The 24,004-nt window shown below is 35.4% G+C and overlaps 1 protein-coding gene across 1 annotated transcript in view; it reads right to left on the bottom strand.

The window, feature by feature from the left end:
* The window catches only part of LOC125054801, a 151,093-nt gene that overhangs the window by 46,713 nt on the left and 80,376 nt on the right, over positions 1–24,004 (bottom strand). The window contains exons 36-54 of the mRNA XM_047656912.1: positions 20,738–20,902; positions 20,474–20,561; positions 20,235–20,356; positions 19,857–20,024; positions 18,163–18,286; positions 17,863–17,941; positions 17,291–17,489; positions 16,931–17,101; positions 16,543–16,666; positions 14,641–14,716; positions 14,365–14,563; positions 14,013–14,183; positions 13,585–13,708; positions 5,973–6,066; positions 5,692–5,869; positions 5,361–5,534; positions 4,980–5,159; positions 4,635–4,725; positions 3,854–3,978 (exon numbers count right to left, since the gene is read on the bottom strand). Of these exons, the coding sequence (XP_047512868.1) occupies positions 3,854–3,978; positions 4,635–4,725; positions 4,980–5,159; positions 5,361–5,534; positions 5,692–5,869; positions 5,973–6,066; positions 13,585–13,708; positions 14,013–14,183; positions 14,365–14,563; positions 14,641–14,716; positions 16,543–16,666; positions 16,931–17,101; positions 17,291–17,489; positions 17,863–17,941; positions 18,163–18,286; positions 19,857–20,024; positions 20,235–20,356; positions 20,474–20,561; positions 20,738–20,902 (2,652 nt within the window). The remainder of the gene's footprint in view (positions 1–3,853; positions 3,979–4,634; positions 4,726–4,979; positions 5,160–5,360; positions 5,535–5,691; positions 5,870–5,972; positions 6,067–13,584; positions 13,709–14,012; positions 14,184–14,364; positions 14,564–14,640; positions 14,717–16,542; positions 16,667–16,930; positions 17,102–17,290; positions 17,490–17,862; positions 17,942–18,162; positions 18,287–19,856; positions 20,025–20,234; positions 20,357–20,473; positions 20,562–20,737; positions 20,903–24,004) is intronic.

The following is a 24,004-nucleotide window of genomic DNA, read 5'->3' as shown; positions in this document are numbered from 1 at the left end:
TCATTTATATATTTTTTGACGTCCATAAGTATGCGTTACCTACATAAATAAACGATTTTGACTAAAAAATTATTAAATATTCACTAGAAAAAAATAATATGTAAGGTAAGTAGGTACCGTGATTTCTCCTCGTCGCCAAGTAATTTTAGGTGGTGGGTTGCCATGGAAGAGGCATCGTAGGGTCGCTTTCCCACCTTCCGTTGCACGTACTTCTGCTTCAGTTTCGCTGTTTACTTCAGGGGCTTGAGGTATTCCTGATTTATAATAAAATTCGATTGAATCAATCTAAAATAGGTTATAAGATAAGATATAATTTGTTTTTTTCTTTGAATTCAGTGCACACTGCTTATTGTCAGATTTAATCAAAGTATCTAAAAATGTATTATAAACATAAGTTAAGTATGTCACGTTTGTTTTTATCTTCTGACTTAATCTTATAAAAGAAAGTTTATTTATTTCATTAGCTATTACTTCAGTTTCAAGGAGCAGTGTTGGCCTAGTGGCTTCAGCGTGCGACTCTCATCCCTGAGGTCGTAGGTTCGATTTCCAGCTGTGCACCTATGGACTTTCTATATGCGCATTTAACATCCGCTCGAACGATGACGGTAAACATCGTGAGGACACATGTCTTAGACCCTCAGGCACTGGAGGCTGATCCACCTACTTGCCTATTAGTTGAAAAATGATCATGAAACAGATTCAGAAATCTGAGGGCCAGACCTAAAGAAGTTGTAGCGCCACTGGTTTTTTATTATTTCAATGTCTATGATAAGTTATAAAATATATCAATTTTCAAAGTACCAGGCACGTATAAAGTAGTTGAAGGTGCGGGGCTCGTAGCAGGTATGGGTTCAGGCACCAGACACCGCCGGCTGCAACCAGCGGCACAACATTTGCCAACTCCTATACATTCCGAGTCATCGTGGCATTCTTCATCACAGTCTTCACTTGAGTTTATTGTTGGACATACACCTGTCTTGTTTGCTGTAGAAATGTCATAGTTTATTTTATTTTTAAAGCCTTTTATCTCTATTGTAAAACCTGAATCCTATGTTAAAAGAAAAGTATTATTATGTTAAAATAAATATGACAATTGCTTGATTTGCTGTCCCAGTCCGAGAAAGCAGTGTATGTCCAAGTCTTTTGTAAATTAGAAGTTTGATAACTAAAATATAAACATACAAATTAAAATAAAAAACATACATTTAATAATTTCCGGTCGAAGTTACATAGATGGATTTTAATACTAAAAAACGTTAATAAAGTAAATATACAGTATAGTACAAAGTAAGTACATACTTTGTCTACATTCCGTGAAATGTTTTATCTCCTGCGAGAGTGGGTCCCTGTATCGTGTGACTTGGCACTTCTCATCAACCGCGCATTGTTGGCCATCACAAGGAGACGGGTTGCACTGGCATCTAATGTATAATATTTAATTACATGGCATTTCTGTGGTACTTTGAAATGTATATCGTTATTTATTTGCCTATAAAGAAAATCAATAAATGAAAAGGCGCATGAATTTAACTATTGAAGTCCTGAGGGGGAAGTCGACCATTACCATCGAATACAGACTGATAGAAAAATACCATAAAAATATGTTTAATGCTTCACAAAGTTCATAGGAAGAGTGATACAATCTTACAAGGGTCATACAAAAGAATTAGAAAAAGCAACTCTTAGTTCCAGTAAATTAACTTTATCACTTTTACTTTAAAATGCAAGTAGTTTTTAGATTTTTTGTGTGAAATTAACTGTCTTCTACCACGACGAGTTACATTCCAATATTTATACTAACCTAGTACATCCATCGCTTCCTTGAATATTTTGGACGCCAAAGGGACAATTTAACGCCTGACACTCCACAATGAAAGGATCGCAACGATTGGGGTCCGGCTGGGGACAGGAACAACGCACACAGTCGTGACCGACGTACGTGCGGAGCAAGTCGAATGGACATTGTCTGCGTAGTGATTCGCACTCCTCCAGTAAATCCGCACAGTCTGGTGTCGGCGGAATTATTTCGTTGCTATCTATATTATGAAAAGTTACAGATTTAAATTTGCGCAAAATTTAATAGAGTCACTATCGTCTCAACTATAACAGTCATGAAAATAATATTGTAAAGGAGAATGATGAACTATTCCTCCAACCTAAAGCGACCTAGGCCAGACTAATCACTGGCCTAAAATCCCCGGTGGCCGATGTGAAGTAGTTCGATTCAGGGTATGACGTAGGTCATAATACTGATCATAAGCGCAAATTACACCATCATAACACATCGTACAACATCATCGTAACATATGGTACTATACTTTTAGATTAAACGGGATTTGGACACTGTTAAGTTGAAAAGAAGTTACAAATTAAGCAATTTTACTACAAATTAATATATTAAACCTACCTTCAACTTGCAGGTTAACCTCTTGTGTGGCTGTACCCAAACTGTTCTGGGCGATACAGATGTAAACTCCAGAGTCATTACGGTACAGAGAAACTATTTCGAGAGCACCATCAGACTTCAAGTGATAGCGATCGACATCTCCAGTAATCTGTTTTGAACACGTGGACAGTGGATAATATGGAATACCATCGTGATATGAGATAATCCAGTCCTAATTTAGTTTTCCAGCTATGGGAAGGCTAATTTAAACTTACTTGTTTAAAAATCTCTAAAGAAATGTGCCTATGCCATTCGCTTCTGGGTAACAGGACTTTAAACAAGTCTTACATCACTTTATTAAAGAAAGAACTTACTTAATTTATTTTAGCATACTTCCTAAATATACTAAAGTGGGAAACAGTTCCTAGGTTTTAAAATGATGTTCTATCATTGTAAATAATGTATACTTATGTATTGTTTCTGAATGTGAATCGTCAAAAAACTATAAATGACACAGAAATAAATCCACTAAAGACAAGAAAAGTACCGTGATCTCTCCTCGTCGCCAAGTGATCTTAGGAGGCGGATTGCCGTGGAAAAGGCATCTCAATGTCGCTCTGCCACCCTCAGTTGCTCGCACATCAGGTTCCGTTTCGTTTAAGTTCGCGCGTGGAGCTTCTGGCAGCGTTTGTGATTCTGTGTCAAGAATGAAAGAATAAAGAAATTTAATGGGCATAGAATAGTTTTATGTTTTTTTGTCTGCTCCTTTATTTGATTTGCGTTTTAGGTATTCTTACCTATGAGCGAAAACGGTACCAAATCTAACCTTTTAACTTCTTTTGCTGCACTTAATTCGACCACTCCAAGTGAGATGCGCCTAATTTAAGTGTGTAAAATTTTAACAAACAGTTACTTCTTTTGGGTGGGCCAGCACAGAATCACATGTACCCATTATGGCACGTCAATAATCAGATTTTATACCAGGGCTATATGTCGTGGTGCTTAGCAGCCCAGCAGCAGGCGGTAAGCAGAGATGGCTACATCCATGTTCGCAGCACTTGTGATCCGACGAACAGTCCGCATCGTCATTACATTCACGTCGGCACTGGCTTTCTGTTGTTATTGGATATTCTGACACTGGACATGATCCCGCTTTGATTGCTGAAAAACAGTCACAATAAATAATATGTTCTCAATTATAAGGAAGTTTTACGTTTTTAACGTCAATCTGAAACACTTGAGTAGTAGCACTTTTAAAGAATATAAATACCAACAGAAATATACTCATACAATATACATTTTATTACGTCACAGTTATATATATAATAGTTCTCACAAAAACGATTGAAGTTGTCGGCACAAAGAGCATAAATAACTCACAAATAATAGAACACGCGAGATACATGGTTAAAATGATTATGAACTACTCATCGGACTACGAAAATTCATAAAGTAAACTTATCTCACCGAGTCTACAGTCGACCGTGTAGTGGATGTTTTGTGTTATCGGCTCCCTGTTAGATCCAGTGACGGCACAGCGTTGTCCCGACGGGCAGACCTTGTTAGCGCAAGGGTGATCCAGGCATTGACACCTAGAACGCGAATTTTATATATAATCATTTATTTATTTATTTATACTTTATTACCTTAATCAAAAACATACACATAACAAAAATAAATAAAGCAGGTTACAAAAGTTATAAGGCAACCGGCGGCCTTATCGCTAACAAGCGATTTCTTCCAGGCAACCCTAAAGTGGAACAATGAAAAAGAAACACCTACAGAGGGTAGAGTACATCATAATACGTAATCATTTACCTTAACTGCCTTGCGATTCTGTAACTCACTTTTCGAACTCACACAGCGGTTTTCGCATCGGCGGTCGAAAACCGCTGTGTGAGTTCGAAAAGTGAGTTACAGAATCGCAAGGATGAATTATTTATCAAAACATTAAACTGGATACCAAGTAACAAATTTAAAAGGAAATGTGTTTATCCTATCATGAGTCAAACCGCTTCTGTGACTTGAATTATAACGTCTTTGTATTCAAGTAGGCCTTGATCGTAGAAATTAATATTTTGAAATTATTTTGCAACTATCAAAATACATTTGTGCACAGAAAAGTTTATGTGTGTGAAGACAACGAAACGCACAAAGTATTTGGCCTTATTGTGGAATTATGAAAAGTCACATAGTATTAGTATGTTAAAAAATCTACTTTACAACTTTTGATTTTATCTTTGCTCACCGTGTACAACCGTTTCCTTCGACATTCCTTTGAACACCGTACGGGCAATTCAATGCTTCGCACTCCGCATCATACTTGTCACAGTTAGGGCCTGTATAGATTAAAATGTTAACAATTGAATAACGCGGGCATAACACACAAATCAAATTATAAAACTGTTATATATAGATCGGAACTCATTTATATTTATATCAATTCAAAGCTTTTTAAAATTCACGTCTAATGGAATCTATAAATAACAAATATTTTATTTAAATATGGTAATTATAGATATAAATGAGCACAGAATTAGAAGACAAGGATAGCACGATAAATGCGAATTAGGCGGCTGTTAGCAAACAGTACCAGATGTCGGCCGGTTACAGCGCTCGCTACATTCCTCGAAGGAGCGGAAGTTGTTGGTTGTTCCCCCACAGCCCAGGTAGATAAAGATGAGGCAGTCTCCGGTAGTCTGGCTATAGAACCAACGGCGAGTAGCCCCCGCCTTGCAAGCTTCGCCCGTCGACACCGGCTGCAGGCACTCGTCTGAACCCCCAACCAACCCGCAAAAAGCCATGACATAGTAAATTATATTTCCCGTAGCGTTAATATGAAGGAAGAAAAGCATTATATTTGTGACAATAGAGAGTGACCATGCATTATGTTTCTGTAGTCTATTTTATTAATAAATATGGTATGCAGAAACCTGGGCGATAAAGACAATTGTTCAAAATTCTAAGGTCTCACCAGGTTTGGTTTGGCCGCAAATCTCCTGGCACTCCTCGTATGTAGAAAAGCGGTTAGGGCTGCCATCACAACCGCCATATTTGAATGGAACACAACGTTCCGATGCCGCATCCCAATAGAACTTCTCTATTTCGTGAATACATGGGCCAGTATCGAAGCGGTAATTGCAGACGTCTACAAATTACATTCAGTCAGTCAGTCATTCAGTCATCAAAATTATCGTAAATATTATATATATCAAATTTGTGGACTAGCATGGACTTCCGCAGAGCAAGCTTTTTAAAGGAATCAATTTTTGTATCGGCATTGAATTATGAATAAACAAAGTAACCTCCGAGTTCTTTGAAAGCACCGCATCGCCTTTCACATTCCTCTTCGGAGCGGTAACTGTTAGCATATCCGCAAGCGCCAAAATCACCAACGACACAGGCTTCTGTTCTGGAGTCGTAATAATACGTGGTCACATTTGGACCACACGGCTGAATAGAAATGGGAGTACGACACTCATCCTAAAATAAAAACACACAGTTGGTAGAAGAAAATAAACAATCATAATTATCGAAATTCATGAAATAAACTCAAAAGACTTATTATTCTGCATCAAAGACTCACAGTTGATGAAGGAGTAGTAAGAGGTGAAGGTCCTTTAGTGGTTGCATCTTTGATCACACGGCAACGGTTCTCACATTCCGCTTGAGATTCAAACCTAAAACAAAACTTATACAGTAATTCCATGTAAATAATATAAATCATAATGTATGTAAAATCTTTATGGAAAACGACAAAAAGTGTAAATCGAAAGATGAAATGACAGCGGGTTTCGTTTGATCTTGATCGAAGGTTATTTCTAACTAAATTACAGATACGTGATAATTTGCCTGGTCTGTTGTAATCACAATCAAACACATTGTTTTTATTCTCATCCCGAAGGCTTAAATGGCTGTCCTTTCATATGGACTTGTATTGTTTCAAATCAAATATTGTGCTTTATGAAGATTATTTTATGTCATTAGAAACTGTGTTGCTGAAGAATACATAGAATGTATGTGTTTGAAAATCGGTTGAACAAACTACACACCTATTATCGTTTCCATTACATCCTCCGTAAATAAACTCTCTACATATGTCTTCCCGTTCACTGTAGTACCATTTGCTGAATTCGCCTAAGCAGTTACCTGTATCTGGTTCCTGTTTGCATGGATCTATTGGAAAAACAATTAATTATATCATAATTAAAACACACACAAACAAACAACCCCACAGATTTATTCTTTATAAAAGACTGTTATAAAGAATAAATCTGTGGAGGCTCAGTTTATCACTTAAATCTAAATATCAGCAAATGATGCTTGTCTGCAACAATTTTAAGGTGGTTTCAGATTTTAATTTGTGGGTAATTGGACTAAAGATATTTGTTCTATACCTCACAATACAAAGCAAGCTTTAACTTCCCGAGACGTCAGATGGCGAGAGCGCACAAGACGTTTTCAGAAGTTTATTACTAAAAGTATACCTCACTAAAATTACAAATCCAATTCCAGGCTAACGTACTTGATAATGGTCTGCAAACTGACTCGCACTCATCGTAGTCAGCGAAGCGATTGGGACCGCCGAGGCAACCGCTGTAGGTGAAAGGCTCACATTGTTCACTTGTTGCGTTGTAGAAAACTTTAGGGACTGCGTCGTGACATGGTCCTGGATCCAACACTGAGCGGCATACATCTAAAATTTAGTTAAATGTAAGTAAAAGAACTTAATGGAAGAAATAGACACTTAACAAATTAGACAGTGATGGCAAACAATAGGATTCAATACAAACGGTGAAAGCATTACTAATCCCTTCTGTATTTTCTTGTTGTATCACTAAGTAAACATTTAATTTAGCTTACCAACACCCTGGAATGCACCACAGATCCTCTCACATTCCTCTTGAGTAATATATACCGCAGTTACCCTGCAGGAACGACCCAAGTCAGCGTTTTGGTGGGAGACACAAGCTCGTAGGGTGTCATCGAAATACCATACTTCCCCTGCCCCTTCACATTCCTCTAATGTCGGAGAGACCCGACACTCTAGTGATACGACCGCCTGTTAATTTTATCGGATTAGTACGACTCCTATTCGGTTATTAATATATTTTATTAACAAATAAATTTGCGTTATACCGGTGCGATCGTCGTAGTACTGACAGAGGGTGGACCAGTCTTGCAACGATGTTCACATTCTTCACGACTTCCAAACCTGGTTCAGATAGACAATATTAATTTAAATATGTAACGATATTTCAGTACATATGCCTCGTATGAAAATCAAGTAGAGTGGGGCCAAAACATGTTCCAGATTTTTGAAATTAGTTTTAAATTACATTTCAACACTTGTTTTCTGTTTTGTGATTGTAATCTACTATATAAAAATAAGTCGGGTTTTCCTTCCTGACGCTATAACTCCAGAACGCACGAACCGATTTCCACGGTTGCATTCGTTGGAAAGGTCTCGGGCTCCGTGAGGTTTATAGCAAAGAAAATTCAGGAAAAATTTCAATAGAAAAGCGGGATCACCAAAAGAAAAGTAACATAAAACGAAGCCATCTGGTGGCGAAACGGAGTTCGCCGAGTTTGCTAGTAGGTAATAAAGTCTTGTCATTAACCGCAGGACCTTATATACTATGATATGTTTTTCGCGTCTCAATAAATAGATAGTTAAAACTTTTATTTAAGATTTCTCATCTGCTGCCTAATAAGCAAATCAATTTACCGATTATCATTTCCTCCACATCCACTGTAGGCAAACTGTGTGCAAGAGTCAGTTGTAGCATCGTAGAACCATTGCATATGGGAGTCCTCACACGGTCCAGTTATCATCGGCAACTGGCAAGTATCTGAAGAGGATATGAACAATTAAGGCAAATTAAAAAAATAATATTATTGTATAATACTGAAATATAATCCTTGTTTATTATCAAGTCGTGATCGTTTTGGTCTTACCTTGTACTGGGGAGCAGTAATGTTGGCAGAGCTCTTTAGATGGGAAGTTATCTCTATTACCACCACAACCTCCGTACTGGAACTGTACACAAGACCCGAGTGATGGGTCATATCCCCAACGTTCTTCAAATTGTGTGCATGGGCCAGGATCCAATCCCAGGAAACAGAATTCTAGGTAGTAATAAAAAAAGGGTGCGTGAACTTATGTACGCGCGTAAGAAGTTATACTTCTTTGGCATTATTAAAAAATAGTTTTTGATTGCATGCAAATAATTAATTACAATTAAATAATCAAAGACTGGAAAAGGAGTCATTATAGTCAGTAAAGTTCAGTTTACATTTGAAAAATTAAATAAATAAATATTATTATTCTCTTACATTAAGTGTAACATAAATTCTATTATTATTCGAATGTTGTTTTAAAATTATGTCCAATGCCGTAGCATCTTCCGTGGGCAACTTCATTCTGTTGATTTTGTGTCATGGTGCGCGCGCATCGTAAAATTTCTTTTTAATTTTTTCATAACGCGCCTAAAGAAGTATACTTTCAAAAAACAGCTAATAAATTACTGGTAATACTTCTCAACTAGAGGAAATATTAATTAAACCCCTTTAGACTTCACGATTACACAGAATTAGCTTGTATCTAAAAGGACCTCAGGTTCCTTTTCCTTAGTATTTCAAAATATTTATACATTATGAAGAAAACTTACCAGATGTTTGTGATGTAGTGATAGGTGCTATTGTTGTAACAACGACTTGTTCCGAGCAACGATCTTCACATTGGCGTTCGCTTATAAAGTTGTTTCCATTTCCACCACATCCTCCGTAATAGAATTGGCGACATCTATGAAAAGTATGGACATGTAATTTTAATTAATAACATAGCTCATAATAATAAATTATCAATTTACCTTCTCTTTAATGTGTCGTAGAACCATCTCTGTGTGTAATCTGCACATTCACCAGTTAATGCCGGCAGTGTGCAAACTTCTTGGACTGTAAATAAGGTATGTAACTTTATAGAAACCAAAGAGTAACAAAATAATGTATAATAATGTACCTACCAAGAATGTGCAAAATATAAGAAACCCATTTCCGTGCACAGTTTAAGTTCGAGCGCATGCCGTCAACATAATAAAAACTTAACAAATGACAAGGACTTACCATAAATATAAAATCTTTACTTTTCTATTTAAGTGATTACTTATACATAGAAATACAATTACCGAAGGTGCTAGGACAAGCATCAACACAATCTCGTTCACTGCCGAACTGATTATCGTTGCCTCCACAGCCCGTGTAATAAAAGGGCACACATCGATTCTCAGTCTGGCTGAAAGACCAGACCGGCCGCTTTTCGGTGCAGTTGCCTGCCGCTTGTGGAAGAATGCATTCCGCTGTGCGTGCAATTAGTAAAATTATTACATATACCATACACCAAAGCCGAGAAGAAATAGAGAATAATTGTAAATAAATATTAAACACCATTGAAAGATAGAAAAGAACCAAGGACATGCAAACAAAACACTACACAATCTACCCATACTAACATATCTAGCTATCATACCTTGTAACGAGCCAGGAGGGTTGCACCGCTGCATACACGCGGCTTCAGAGCCGAATCGGTTGTTGTTGCCCTCGCAGCCTCCCCAAATGAATTGAGAGCAGCGGCGTGTGGCAGAGTTGTAGCCCCAGCGCAAGAAATTACCAGCACAGGTACCTCGCTCAATGGGCAGATTGCATTGATCTAAATTATTAAAGTTGTATTGTTATAATTCACATAAATTGTTGAAAAATTACATAGATTTTGGATGTATGTACCTTCAGTTTTTTCTGGTTCACAGTTATTTTGACAGAGCTCCCGAGATTCAAAGTTATTATCGTTTCCAAGACATCCTCCATATACAAACTGAGCACATTGTTCTCTGACGGAATCGTAGTACCATTTTACGTGGTAACCAGTACACGCACCCTTTACTTTGGGGAGGTTGCAAGCGTCTGTTTAAATGGAATAAATATTATAGTACATAGGAATGTAGACAATAATATGAAACTGTATTCTATACAGAATTTTTTACCTTTAGGAGTCGGGTTAACGCAAATGGCCATACATTCCTCTTTACTTGCAAATCGGTTTCCATTGCCATCCTCTCCTCCGTACCAGAATCTCGAACAACCACCATATGTCATATCATAAAACCAATAAACTGTATAGTTGTGGCCTACACCTCGGTCATTCGCTAAAGCGCATGCCGCTAAAAATAAAATGTATTGATTTCAATCACAGTGTTTACAAAATTTATACGAGTCCCAAACATCAATCGATAATTATACCTTGTCTATTTTCAGGTGCATCTGCACAATTTTGGAATTTCTCGCCAGCAGCTTCCAATACACCATCAGGGCAGCATCCGTATTTGCTACTAGAGCAATCACATCCCTCCTTATTTGGTCCCATGGCCTCTGTGACGTCATCTCCACAGCAACCATATTTAGATTGTTGGCATAAACAACCATGCCACTTTGGTCCAGTGGAAGCGGTAATACCATCAGGACAACAACCGAACTGATACGTGTGGCAACCACAACCTTCAAAGTCTGGCCCTCTGGCTGCAGTATGTCTATAAAAATATTATATTTCAAAATATTACAAAATAGAATAGTATTAAAAATAATAAAATTGACTAACCTGTCGGGACAGCAACCGTGCTGAGTGTACTGACATCCACATCCTTCGTTGTTTCCTCCACGAGCAATTGTTACATTATCTGGACAGCATCCGAATTGGGCAAACTTACAGCCACAGCCTTAAAATAAAATGTTACAAAAATTATAATTAACAAATAAAACGATTTTTTTTAAATAGTTAATAATAAGGTATTAGTTTTCAAGGAGTACCTTCAAGGTGCGGTCCTTCAGCGGGCTTATAATTGTCGGGACAGCAGCCGAATTCGGATTGCAAACAACAACCTTCATTCTGAGGTCCGTGCGCTGGAGTCTCACCGTCAGGACAGCAGCCGTAAGCTGATGTGTCACAGGGCATGAAACATCCTTCTAAGTCTGGTCCTTGAGCTTGACAACATATCCCACTTAATACTGTATCCACAAGGTGAAACTTAGCTAAATATACTTATTTACAATAAAATACGAACCAGTTGAAATACCATCAGAGCAGCATCCGAATTCACTGATGCTGCATGGACAGCCCTCTCCATTTGGTCCTGAGGCATCAGTTTCATTGTCATAACAACATCCGAATTCAGTGTCGTTGCATGATTCAAGCGTAATCAGTGTCGAGGTTTCCGTAGCTGCAGACACACATCCCATTAAATAAACTCGAGGAAGAAGGTGTTATTTCTAAAACATTATATGTATTATTATTAGGTACCTGTTTCCGTGCAACCTTCCTTATTTAGACCACTCGCTTCGGTTTCATTATCATCGCAGCAACCAAATCTACAATAAAAAAAATTACAAATGGCAATTCATTCGTTAAAAATGCATGCAAATATTTGTAAAATTACAAAACTTACTTAGATAGTTTACAGGCTGGTGGAGGTGGAGGACACCCTTCTTGGTCATTCCCTACAGCTGCGGTAACATTATCAGATGAACAACATCCATACGAAGTTAAATCACACAAAATCACTGGGCAGCCCTTGCCCTTTATGCTACCAGCTCGTGACACTCCATCAGGACAGCATCCAAATTTCGTTTCCTTGCAAGTTTTTGTACTGGATACCTCTGTAGTAACAGAGTCGGTCGCATCAGAATCGGTCGTATCAGATTCAGTTGTTAAGTCTGTGCTACTTCCTGTTGTAGACGAAATTTCTGTCGTTTCAGTAGATAGAGTATTTTCAGATTCAAGTGTCGTGTCTGTTATAGTATGTTCTGTTGTTTCAATTAATGACTCTGTTATCACAGATTCTGTGGAGCCAGATGCTATTGTACTGTCTAAAGCTTCTGTTGCCTCAGTTGAAAATGAGGGTTCTGAAACCGTGCTTCTAGTGGCAGCTTGCGTATTCTCTGTTGCTGTTGTACTCTGTTTGTCTTTTGTTGACAGAGATTCCGTGCTTCCTATTAATGAACACATCATTAGTTAAGTCTTGCGAATAAACAGCATAGATCAAAAATGACTTTCATAATAAGATAAATAAAAACAAAGTTTGGAACCTTTAGTTACGCTGGGAGTGTCGCTACTTTTGGTAGATATTGTTTCATTTGAAATGCTAGTGGTACATAATATATCAAATTTGTGGACTTAATATTTATAAACACACAGTGCAGTGTTTTTAAAGGAAGAAATTTTTGTATCGGAATTAAATTATGAATGAATAAAGTAACCTCCAAGTCCTTTGAAAGCACCGCATCGCCTTTCACATTCCTCTTCGGAGCGGTAACTGTTAGCATATCCGCAAGCACCAAAATCACCAACAACACAGGCCTCTGTTCTAGAGTCGTAGTAATACGTGTTCACGTTAGGACCACACGGCTGAATAGAAACCGGAGTACGACACTCACCCTAAAATTAAAAAACTTAAAAAAACACTAGGTAGAAGAAAAGAGAAATAAAAATACAATCTAAAATTTATTAATATGAATAAAAAATAAACTCAAAAAATTCCTTATTATTCTACATCAAAGACTCACAGTTGATGAAGGAGTAGTAAGAGGTCCTTTGGTGGCTGTATCTTTGAACACACGGCAACGGTTCTCACATTCTACTTGAGAATCAAACCTAAAACAAAACTTCAAGAATAATTGCATGTAAATAATATAAATTATGTCTGTGCGGAGATTTATACACTTATTTAACCAACACTAAAATACTCTTGATGAAAGAAAAAACGACAAAAAGTGTAAAACTGACTAACTGATCGAAGGTCAGTAACTAAATTAAAAATACGTGATGATCCGTCTGGTCTGTTGTAATCACAATCAAACACATTGTTTTTATTCTCATCCCGAAGATAGCTCAAATAGCTGTCGTTTCATATGTAACTAAATTAAAAATACGTGATGATCCGTCTGGTCTGTTGTAATCACAATCAAACACATTGTTTTTATTCTCATCCGACGATAGCTCAAATAGCTGTCGTTTCATATGTACTCATATTGCTTGAAATCAAATATGTATTGTGCTTTATGAAGATTATGTTGTGTCATCATTAGAAACTTTGTTGCTGAGGAATACGTAGAATCTATATGATTTAAAATCTGTTGAAGAAGCTACATACCTATTATCGTTTCCATTACAGCCTCCGTAAATAAACTCTCTACATATGTCTTGCTGTTCACTGTAGTACCATTTGCTGAATTCGCCTAAGCATTTACCTGGATCTAGTTCCTGCTTGCATGGATCTATTGAAAGAACAATTAATTATGTTATAAAAGTCTGTTATAAAGAATAAATCTGTGGAGGCTTAGTTTATTAATTCAATCCAAATATCAGGAAATGATGCTTGTCTGTAACAATTTTAAGGTGGTTTCAGATTTTAATTTGCGAGTTATTGAACTAAAGATATTTGTTCCATATCTCACAATACAAAGCAAGCTTTAACTTCCCGAGACGGCGAGTTGGCGAGATCGCACAAGACGTTTTCAGATGTTTATTACTAAAAGTATACCTCACTAAAATTATAAATCCAATTTCAGGCTAACGTACTTGATAATGGTCTGCAAACTGACTCGCACTCATCGTAGTCAGCGAAGCGATTGGGACCGCCGAGGCAACCGCTGTAGGTGAAAGGCTCACATTGGTCATTTGTTGCGTTGTAGAAAACTTTAGGGACTACATCGTGACATGGTCCTGGATCCAACACTGAGCGGCATACATCTAAAATTTAGTTAAATGTATGTTAAAGAAAATTAATAATGTAAGAAATAGCCACTTAACAAATTAGACAGTGATAGCAGATTCAATACAAACGGTGAAAGCATAACTAATCCAGACATTACCTTCAGAATTTGGTGCTTTTCTAGTTGTAACGCCAATTTAACATTAAATTTACGCTTACCAACACCCTGGAATGCTCCACAGATATTCTCACATTCCTCTTGAGTAGAATATACCGCAGTTACCCTGCAGGAACGACCCAAGTCAGCGTTTTGGTGGGAGACACAAGCTCGTAGGGTGTTATCGAAAAACCATACTTCCCCTGCCCCTTCACATTCCTCTAATGTCGGAGAGACTCGACACTCTAGTGATACGACCGCCTGTTAATTTTATCGGATTAGTACGACTCTCATTCGGTTATTAATATATTATATTTACAAATAAATTTGCGTTATACCGGTGCGATAGTCGTAGTACTGACAGAGGGTGGACCAGTCTTGCAACGATGTTCACATTCTTCACGACTTCCGAACCTGGTGTAGATTGGAAATATTAATTTAAATATGTTACGATATTTGAGTACTGGATGATTCGTATAAAAATCAAGTGAGGTGGGGCCAAAACATGTGGCGGATTTTATAAAAAATCTGCTTTGTAAATTACATTTCAACACTTGTTTTTTGTTTTGTGATTGTAATAGGTTATAAAGTCTTGTTATTAACCAAAGGAATTGACATACTATGATAATTTCGCGACTTAACAAAGCGATTGTAACCACGGTATATTTAAAAAGTCTATTGCTGAGGGATGACTGTATCTTGATACAATTTGGCTGAAGTTTTCACTCCTTTTTCACAAAAATGTATTTTTGCGACTCCTTGATAAGAAACGCCCCACCAAACCATCACTGACGCATGATGATGACCACCTTTCCGACCACTTGAGCATCTTCTTTAGCACTGTGAGCGTACACTTTATCATTTTGCTTATTGTAGTGTACTTCAACTGTTAAAAAATTTTATTTATCTAGGTTATAAGTATAAAAACTTTGCGACCTTTTGTATTAAGATTATGGTACTGTAAAGATTGGGCACCGAATTAAGCTAATCATAATTAAAATAATAAGACAATGAAGTTATTTTCGGATTTAGCTGTGAAGTTTATTTCGTGACAATAATACTTTAAAATTATTTTGACTCGTACATTATGTAACTCGGTAGACAACTGAAGGAAAAGGAGGCTGACTACTTTATAGTAACTGATGAAATTCGCCTGAATTATTTTGTATGTGTACGTTTCTGCCACATCATTTCAAACCTGTTATATCGACTGTGAAATTCGGGATGTAAATAAAATGAATGGTACTGCACAATTTTATGTCACAAGACACGCCAAAAACGGGTCATATGATGTATTATTTTAAGTTTCATACAAAAGCATAGGTTTCATAGATATTTATATATACAGTGTAAACTCTTTATAACGACCTCCGTTATAACGAAAAGCTCAGCTAAGAATTTGTTACATTTGTTTGGTACCATGTGTTTGGTACCAAATGAAGAAACGCTTTTGCGTTATAAAGAGTGTATTAATACATTAATACACTCTTTATAACGCAAAAGCGTTTCTCTATAACGAATAAATATGTTTATATTTAGACATCAACAACATACTTTAGTGTAATTGTATTTATTATCAGCTTACAAAAATAGCCTTTTTGAGGTGCCGAAATTTCTAAGAAAAACACCTGTCATAAACAGCCTTCTCGCTCTTGTTATTGTTAATTGCACTAACACGTGTGCCATAATCCTAGATTACATTGCCTGTAGGAAATTTTGGTCTCAGTTACTAAAAGCACCAACGTCACCTATCGTGTATTATCAGTGTTAACAAACTTTGAAACTATCAAGACGGCCAGTAAAATTTAGAATAATTTCTTATTGACAGTAATAAAATTAGAAATTATTGTAATTGTTTCAATTTGGGATTTTAGGGACCTCCCTATAACGAAACGAAAATTATTGGTGTCTTGAAAATCGTTATAAACAGTTTAGACTGTATACAATATATTTATTAACGCTACGATAGCTTTTAATATAAAATAAACGTATTTTATGCAACATTTACGCATTTTTGTATTTTTATCATCGCAAGTGACAAAGAAAATCGTTACTTTACAAAAAAAGCGCGTATTATTCGTTATGAAGACAATTTTTTTCACATTCCTCTTGTGTGAACCCAGAAAAACCTGAAAAGACTACACCAAAGGTTGGTTTATTTAACTTGACGTTAATTCCACGATATATAAATGTTTCGGATTTGGAGCTTTACTGATTTTTCTACTGTCAAAAATAAATACCTGTTACTATTTCCATTGCATCCACTGTAAATAAATTTGAAACATTTATCTTCAATTTCGTAGTAGTACCATTTAGCTATTTGTTCCGTGCAATCCCCTACATCAGGAATTAGCTGACAAGGATCTGCGAATCAATAAACGATTTTAATTAATTTTATTTATAGATGATCTCATCTCATAGAAAGAGAGATTATTTTTCAACAAATATTGACATTTAAAAACGAAATCAGTAGGTATATAATACTGTTTTAACTAAATTACTGATCAGTCACTGTGTCTCAATTTCTCAAAAACGGCTGATGACTAATTTAGTTCTATGAAAAATCTCTATCACTTTACATGCTTATAGTTTATTTCTAAATTTTGTTAGGTAAAATGTGATACTAACTTGCATGTGGTCTACATATATAGTTACACTCCTCAATACTAGAGAAGCGATTTGGACTGCCGCGGCATCCGCCATAAGTAAAGTTTTCGCATCGTTCCGCTTTTGAATTATAGTAAACTTTTGGTACAGCCTCATGACAGGGCCCCGAGTCCTTTGGATAGCTGCAAACATCTGTTACACAATTTTAGTTTAAGTAATATACATTCAAAAGACGTATAGTGAATTATTATGAATATTTATTTTATATGACCTTCCTATAGTGGACAGCTGAATATGGTTAGTTTAGTCATAACAAATTTCGTCGCGTGCATTTTAAGGAAAACGTATTTTAATATAATGTTAAGAAGGAATTATGCTTACTTATATCTTGGTATAATCCACATTCTCTCTGACAACTTTCTTCAGAAGTAAACGTAGCTGTGATCCTACATGAGCGTCCAGAGTCTGCATTGTCAAAGGAAACACAAGTCCCGTTAGTCACATTGAAGTACCAAACCTTGCCAGGTTTCTTACACTCCTCTAGATTGGAGGATATCTCGCAAATACTCGCTATAAAACGCTAAAAAATAAAGCATGTTGCAACTAATTATTTAAACAACTGACTGAATAAAAAAGTTCCTACGGGATAAGACTTTAAATAAAATTGAATAATTGTCGAAATTATTATTGTGATCCTAATTTGCGTAGAGGTCACATCTGGGAAATGGTGGAAAACGTGAGAACTTAAAACGTAAAACAAAATGATAGTAAAAATAAAATAGATTCGTTTAATGGTGATTTGCAAATGGAAACGGTTAACGGAAAGCGCGTCTGTGTATACTATTTTACAAGAGATACTGTTAAACAATCACTATCACAATCACAATTTGTCTTTAATTTCACATTATAAACTAAAAATATTTTTAATGAAAAGAAATTTTAATTATTAATACCGGAAATTCGACTATGTACTCAAGTGCAACAAATGTTCCTCTTTTGCACCGACGTTCGCAATCCAGCAGTGTTTCGAAACTAAAACAAAAGGACTTTCTATCACAACATAAACACCTTTATCATTATGTAATATATGCTGAATTCAGAGTATGTATTATTCCAGTTTTTATCTTTATCCAAATCACTTCAGTTACAGTTTTTTTGTTGTTTTATATATGATATACAACAAAACAGACAGCTTGACATATATAATATATAGAGCTGAAATACAATTTAAGTAGAATGATTTACAATCTTACCTATTTTCACTGTTTCCACAAATATTTTCACCAAAAAGGGTGCAGGAGTCAGTAGCTGCATCATAAAACCACTCGGTGCCACTACTATTACAAGAAGTTTTGACTGTAGGTAGTTTGCATATATCTAGAGGAGACAAAAATAAAATATTAATAAAAAAATATTATTTTATTTTGTTATTAAATTGTAATAATAATAAGCCATTTTATTTTCTGTTTTACAATAGTTGGTAGTTGCTATATTACGTTAGTAATTAAAAAAATATTTTTGTTAATAGATTTAATATTTGTATCTTTGGAGGGTTTTGGTCGTAATCTTCCAAAGTGACCGGCCGGGTTGGAAGATTTCTTGTGTTTTTAATTAAAGTTCGTGTATTTGAAATATCGATGTGAAGTTGCTATGCATTTTTGTTCGGTGTATTTTTACTTGTAAAAACATGCTTGGTTGTATGGTCTCCGGTGACCCTAGTAGACCTTGTTGCTTTTATTTTTGAGCCAGAGTGTTGTTGTTTATTCTTTTTTGTTTAATATAACATAAAATAAAAAATATATTGATAAAAATAAAAATAATCGATGAAAATATGTTGAGACAAACACCAGCAAAAAAACTACTACTACTCTTTATACAATTATTTACGATTACTTCCTAGTAACCTTTCTAGTGAAAATACCCTGTATCTGGGCATATTTAGAATTTTTTGCTTCGTGGCGTAATGGACTAACGAAAAATTCTTATTCATGTTGTGATTAAAATTTACGCTCATTTGATAAAATAAATATAGATAATATTGATACTGTTAAGTTTTTTAGTAAATTAAATTAAGATGTCGCACAATAATCAAGTTTTAGTAAAGCAGTATGCATAAAATGGTCCATACTCCATCTGTAATCTGTACTAGATGATTTGGCAAATTTCAATAAATTAATTGAAATCAGCGCCATCTGTTGTAACTTGACTGCACTACGTACAGGCAGAAAAAGAAACATCGATAAATAATCGCCACGCAAATGAAATCAAATAAAAACCAACAACCACTTCGTCTAAATTAATAGTTCAGTAAAAGATCACTAGAGGACACTACCGGTACTATAAATAACATTGTACAGTGTACACATTTAATTCTTAACAAACCCACAAATTATGGAGGAAATTATGAATGCACTTCGCCAAATCCAAAAAGAGTTGGATGAACAAAAAAGCGGAGAAAAAGTGACAGAACAAGTAACACAAAATATAAATAACATTATGGAAGAAAAATTTAGAACATTAGAAAAAAAATATGTCAACCTTTTCCTTTTGAAGTCTTTATTTCTTGAAAAAACAAGTAAGACAAAGAAACATTGTATTTTTCGTAATAGAAGAGAATCTTCTTATTTAAACGCAAATAAAGATTGAGAGAGAAAAACTGAATACTGCAATAATAAAGTACGATTAGCTTATAATACTAGACAAAAACAGGTACACAGCGAATAAACGAAATCTCTCAATATCCCCTGAGAATATTCATATTGAATTGTAATAGGAATGCATACTTATTAAAGAAATGAACTGTTTAAGCCATAAAAGTCTTTTATGATTCCTGCTTCCCAAGACAATTTTAATTTTGTTAACAAAGAATTATAGGATAAAAGTTAAATTTGTCAATTAATTTTTTTTCGTTAGTATTTTTTTATAACTAAGGCTTCCTTTATCTTACCTTGCAACATGCATTGGCGATGGCACATCTCCTTTGATGGGAAGTTATTCTTGTTGCCCCCACAACCTCCGTATTGGAACTGCACACAGGCATCTCTCTGAGTATCATAACCCCATCGATTTATGGTATCAGAGCAGGGTCCACTATTTAGGTTCAGATGACAGACGCCTGTGTACAAAATATGTCAGTACATTTGATAAATTTGGATTTATATCAGTCACAGTTTGTATTTAATAAAAAACTTACTATTTAGGAAGGTCAAGTTATTTTGTATGAAATATTTTTTTTAAATAGGTCTACTTATATTTTCTATATTAATGATAGAATTTAAAGTTAAAAAGAAAAAAAATTGTTACTATTTGGGAAAACATTACTTACTGGGCTTTTCTATCTCGGGAGGCACAATTTCTACCTCGAATTCTTCTTCACATTGATTCATGCACGTTTCTTTGTTGTCAAAATTGTTTGCATTTTTACCATTTCCGAGAAACATGTTACACCTAAAAATTGTATTATACCATACCATAAGTAGCCCCGTGCTAAATTAATATAACATTCTTAAACAATGTGAAGTTTTTGCTTAGACTTTAGAGCGTAAATTATAATTTTTGGAATACCTTCTAGTCGTCATGTCATAAAACCAACGCGGGTAACAGTGATAACAATTTTCATATAGAAGAGGAAGAGTGCATATGTCTTCCTTCTCTGAAAATTCCAAGCAATATATAATATCTTTATAAATTTAATTGACAGAACTTAAGCGATATTATTTTCAGCTGTTGCCCCTATATATGAATAAACAATAATCCTACCGCTAAAATTTATGAGTAGGATTAATAATTATTAATATATTATAATCTTACAAATAATAGAATGCTTACGTTTTGGACATGCGCTGGCGCACTCTTTTTCACTGTTAAATCGATTAACGTTGCCTCCACAGCCTGTGTAATGGAAGGGCACGCATTTGTTGCTAGTCTGACTGAAAGACCAGACTGGCCGCTTTTCAGTGCAGTTGCCTGCCTCTTGTGGAAGAATGCATTCCGCTGTGTAAGAATTATTATTATAAGTCTAAAAAAAGTCTATTAAGCAAGATCTAATTTTAAATTGTCACCTTGCAGGACGCCTGGAGGGTTGCACTGCTGCATGCAGGCGGCTTCTGAGTTGAATCTGTTGGTATTACCACCACAACCTCCCCAAATGAACTGAGAGCAGCGGCGCGAGTTGGGATCGTAGCCCCAGCGGAGAAAGTTACCAGCACACGAACCACGCTCCAGCGAGAGGTTACATGCATCTAGGAAATTTTTAAAACAATGTTTTTTTCTAACTAAACACACAAAAGGCTTGGCTTTTGTTAAACATAAGAAAGTCCCAGCCTGGGTTTAAACGCTCTTGCAAATCGTCCTTGCCTTTTAATGACGATAATTCCAACGTGTTAAAGAATACAATTTTACCTTCATTTATATTTAGTATGACTGTATTATTTTGAAACTCGTAGACACCAGCCTCAGTAATACCATCAGCATCGCATCCATATTTGCTACTAGAACAATCGCATCCTTCTTTATTCGGTCCTTTAGCCTCGGTGACAGCATCTCCACAGCAACCGTATATAGTTTCTTGGCAGAAACAGTTCAGTAGATATGGCCCTATGGCGATGGTGATACCGTCAGGACAACATCCAAACTGATACGTATGGCATCCACAACCTTCAAAGTCTACACCAGTGGCTGGAGTGAGCCTTAAAAATATAAGTATAGTCATATTTATTTAAATTACTTCGATAATGAAATTTGTGCAAAACAATTAAAAATACTTGTCAGGACAGCAGCCATGCAGAGAGTATTGACAGCCACAACCCTCGTATTTAGTTCCTCGAGCGATTGTTACATTATCTGGGCAGCATCCAAAGTGGGCATTCATACAGCTACAACCTGAGGATAAAATTTAACTAGAAACATTTTTTTTTGATAAAAATTATAGGTAGGAAACGAGATATCATTGTGTAGTAATGTAGTAATGTCTTCAGAGTACCTTCAAGATGCGGTCCTTCAGCCGGCTTATAGTTATCGGGACAGCAACCGAATCTGGATCGCAAACAGCAGCCTTCGTTCTGAGGTCCATGCGCTGGAGTCTCACCGTCCGAACAGCAGCCGTAAGCTGTTGTCTCGCAGAACTTAGCATTCCCTTGTGGATCTAATTGAAAAATTCAATTGAAATTTATTCGTCGTCAAGTTTAATAAAGCAGATGTTCTGGGATCATAATTCTATTCCAGTGACATATTGTTTGACTGATATGAAAAATAACATCTCAGAAATTACTTAACAATATTATGACTCTTATTTAATATAAATAGCATACGTAAGATAGTGTTACCTGTGTAATCTATATCCGCTTGTGTTGTAGAAGTGGAGTGAATGCTATTTTCCAACGTGCTTAAATCAGAAGGAAACGTAAAAGCACCATCTCCTACCTAAAAGATTAAAATATTACCTAGTAATTCAAACTATCAAAAAAATTACTTAATTAAAGCATTTTCATGCTTTCGCGTAGTGTAAGAAAAAATATAGTAAGATGCACTGCCGAAACTTGAAAATGTCTTACAACATTACTAACCGCAAATTAATGAATACAAATACAGACCAGTGTGTACGTATATGCCTCTACTGCAGCTTCAGTAGAGTATTTATAACCTCGAAATCCCTCGAAGTCAATTTTATCCTTTTCATCATTTTCGGAATCTGTAAAATGACCATTAAACAAATTTGGGATTTTCCCAATCATAAACTATATTCATTTCGGTTAAAGATGTGACCATAGAAAAGATCGTTGTATTATTAAACTTTTAAAATCGCATAAATTCGCGATTATTTAAGCGTTATAAAACATCAAAGGCGAACTTGTATTACAGAGATTTGTTAGATAAAAGTCCTGCCATTGTATGCATGTTACACAATATATTATTCTTTACCTGTTTCCTGAGTCTGAGAATTGTCTATAATGATGGCTATGAAGAACACGAATCTAAAATAACAATCAAACATATAAATAAGTTAAAATGGATTTTAGGAGATTAAGTTGAAAAAACAATAGGTTCGTCTTACCCTGATACAGTCCTTTTCATGATACACTCTCATGTATTACCTCACTGTGATTAAAATATATTTAAACAAACGATGTAACTACAAAATACGCAACTTAAATTGAACTGAACATTGTGTTTCAGTCAAATTGGCGCGTATTATCTCTTCCGTTTGATTAATATCAAATGTTTTAATAAAATGCTAATCATATTTGTTAAAAGCGTTTCCCTTGGTGTTAACTAGCAATATTATAATGTATGTAATGGTAATTCATCTAGTTTATTGTAAAATCATTGTATGTATAATTGTATAGTTTTTAAGATAGCTTATACTGGCATTGATTAATAATTTTACTCAATTTTTTGTGTCTTTTTGTGAGCTAACGTATGGAGGCATCAGTATAATTAGTAATTTTAAACAACTATACCAATCTATCTATATATTAGGTTGGGGAAAAAGTCTTTTCGCATTATAATCTGTATGAACTTGTAATAAAATCTCTTTGACTATACTACAAATATGTATTTGCCTGTTTTTGTTATCATTGAAAGTTGAGATTTTAAAAAAGATAATTCCAAATTCATATTTTAGGATAATGTGTGATTTTTATTTATTTTTCGTACCGTCAAGATAAGTGAATCTAATGAAGAAATTAGATACATTTTAAAATTTTACTACAATAATGTGGTGGTTGCTCGATGGCACAGAGCGCCCGACTCTTTTTCACAATAATACCAGTATTTTATGTTCATTACCATTTTCAGCCTAAATTAGGAATTATTTTTCACTTTTTTGTTTGATGTGCTTTAAAAGCGTGTTTTTTAGTTTTTTAAACTATATTAATTTTTTATTTTTTAGTTTATTTTTTTTATTTTTTTCATTTTTTTCGGATTATTGCATTGTCATCGATCTTTGACAGGTGCGCAAAGTTTGAATTAAATCTGTCCGTTAAAAGTGGGTCAAAAACGAGTCCGAAGGAGTCGGTTACATACATACATACATATAATACAGATGAAGCTAATATAAAGCGTGTAAAAAAGGTAAAAATACAACGCAAGCCGCGA

The sequence above is a fragment of the Pieris napi genome, chromosome 1 (assembly GCF_905475465.1).
Source record: "Pieris napi chromosome 1, ilPieNapi1.2, whole genome shotgun sequence".
Lineage (NCBI taxonomy): Eukaryota > Metazoa > Arthropoda > Insecta > Lepidoptera > Pieridae > Pieris > Pieris napi.
This window is presented reverse-complemented; position numbering and strand designations above follow the sequence as displayed.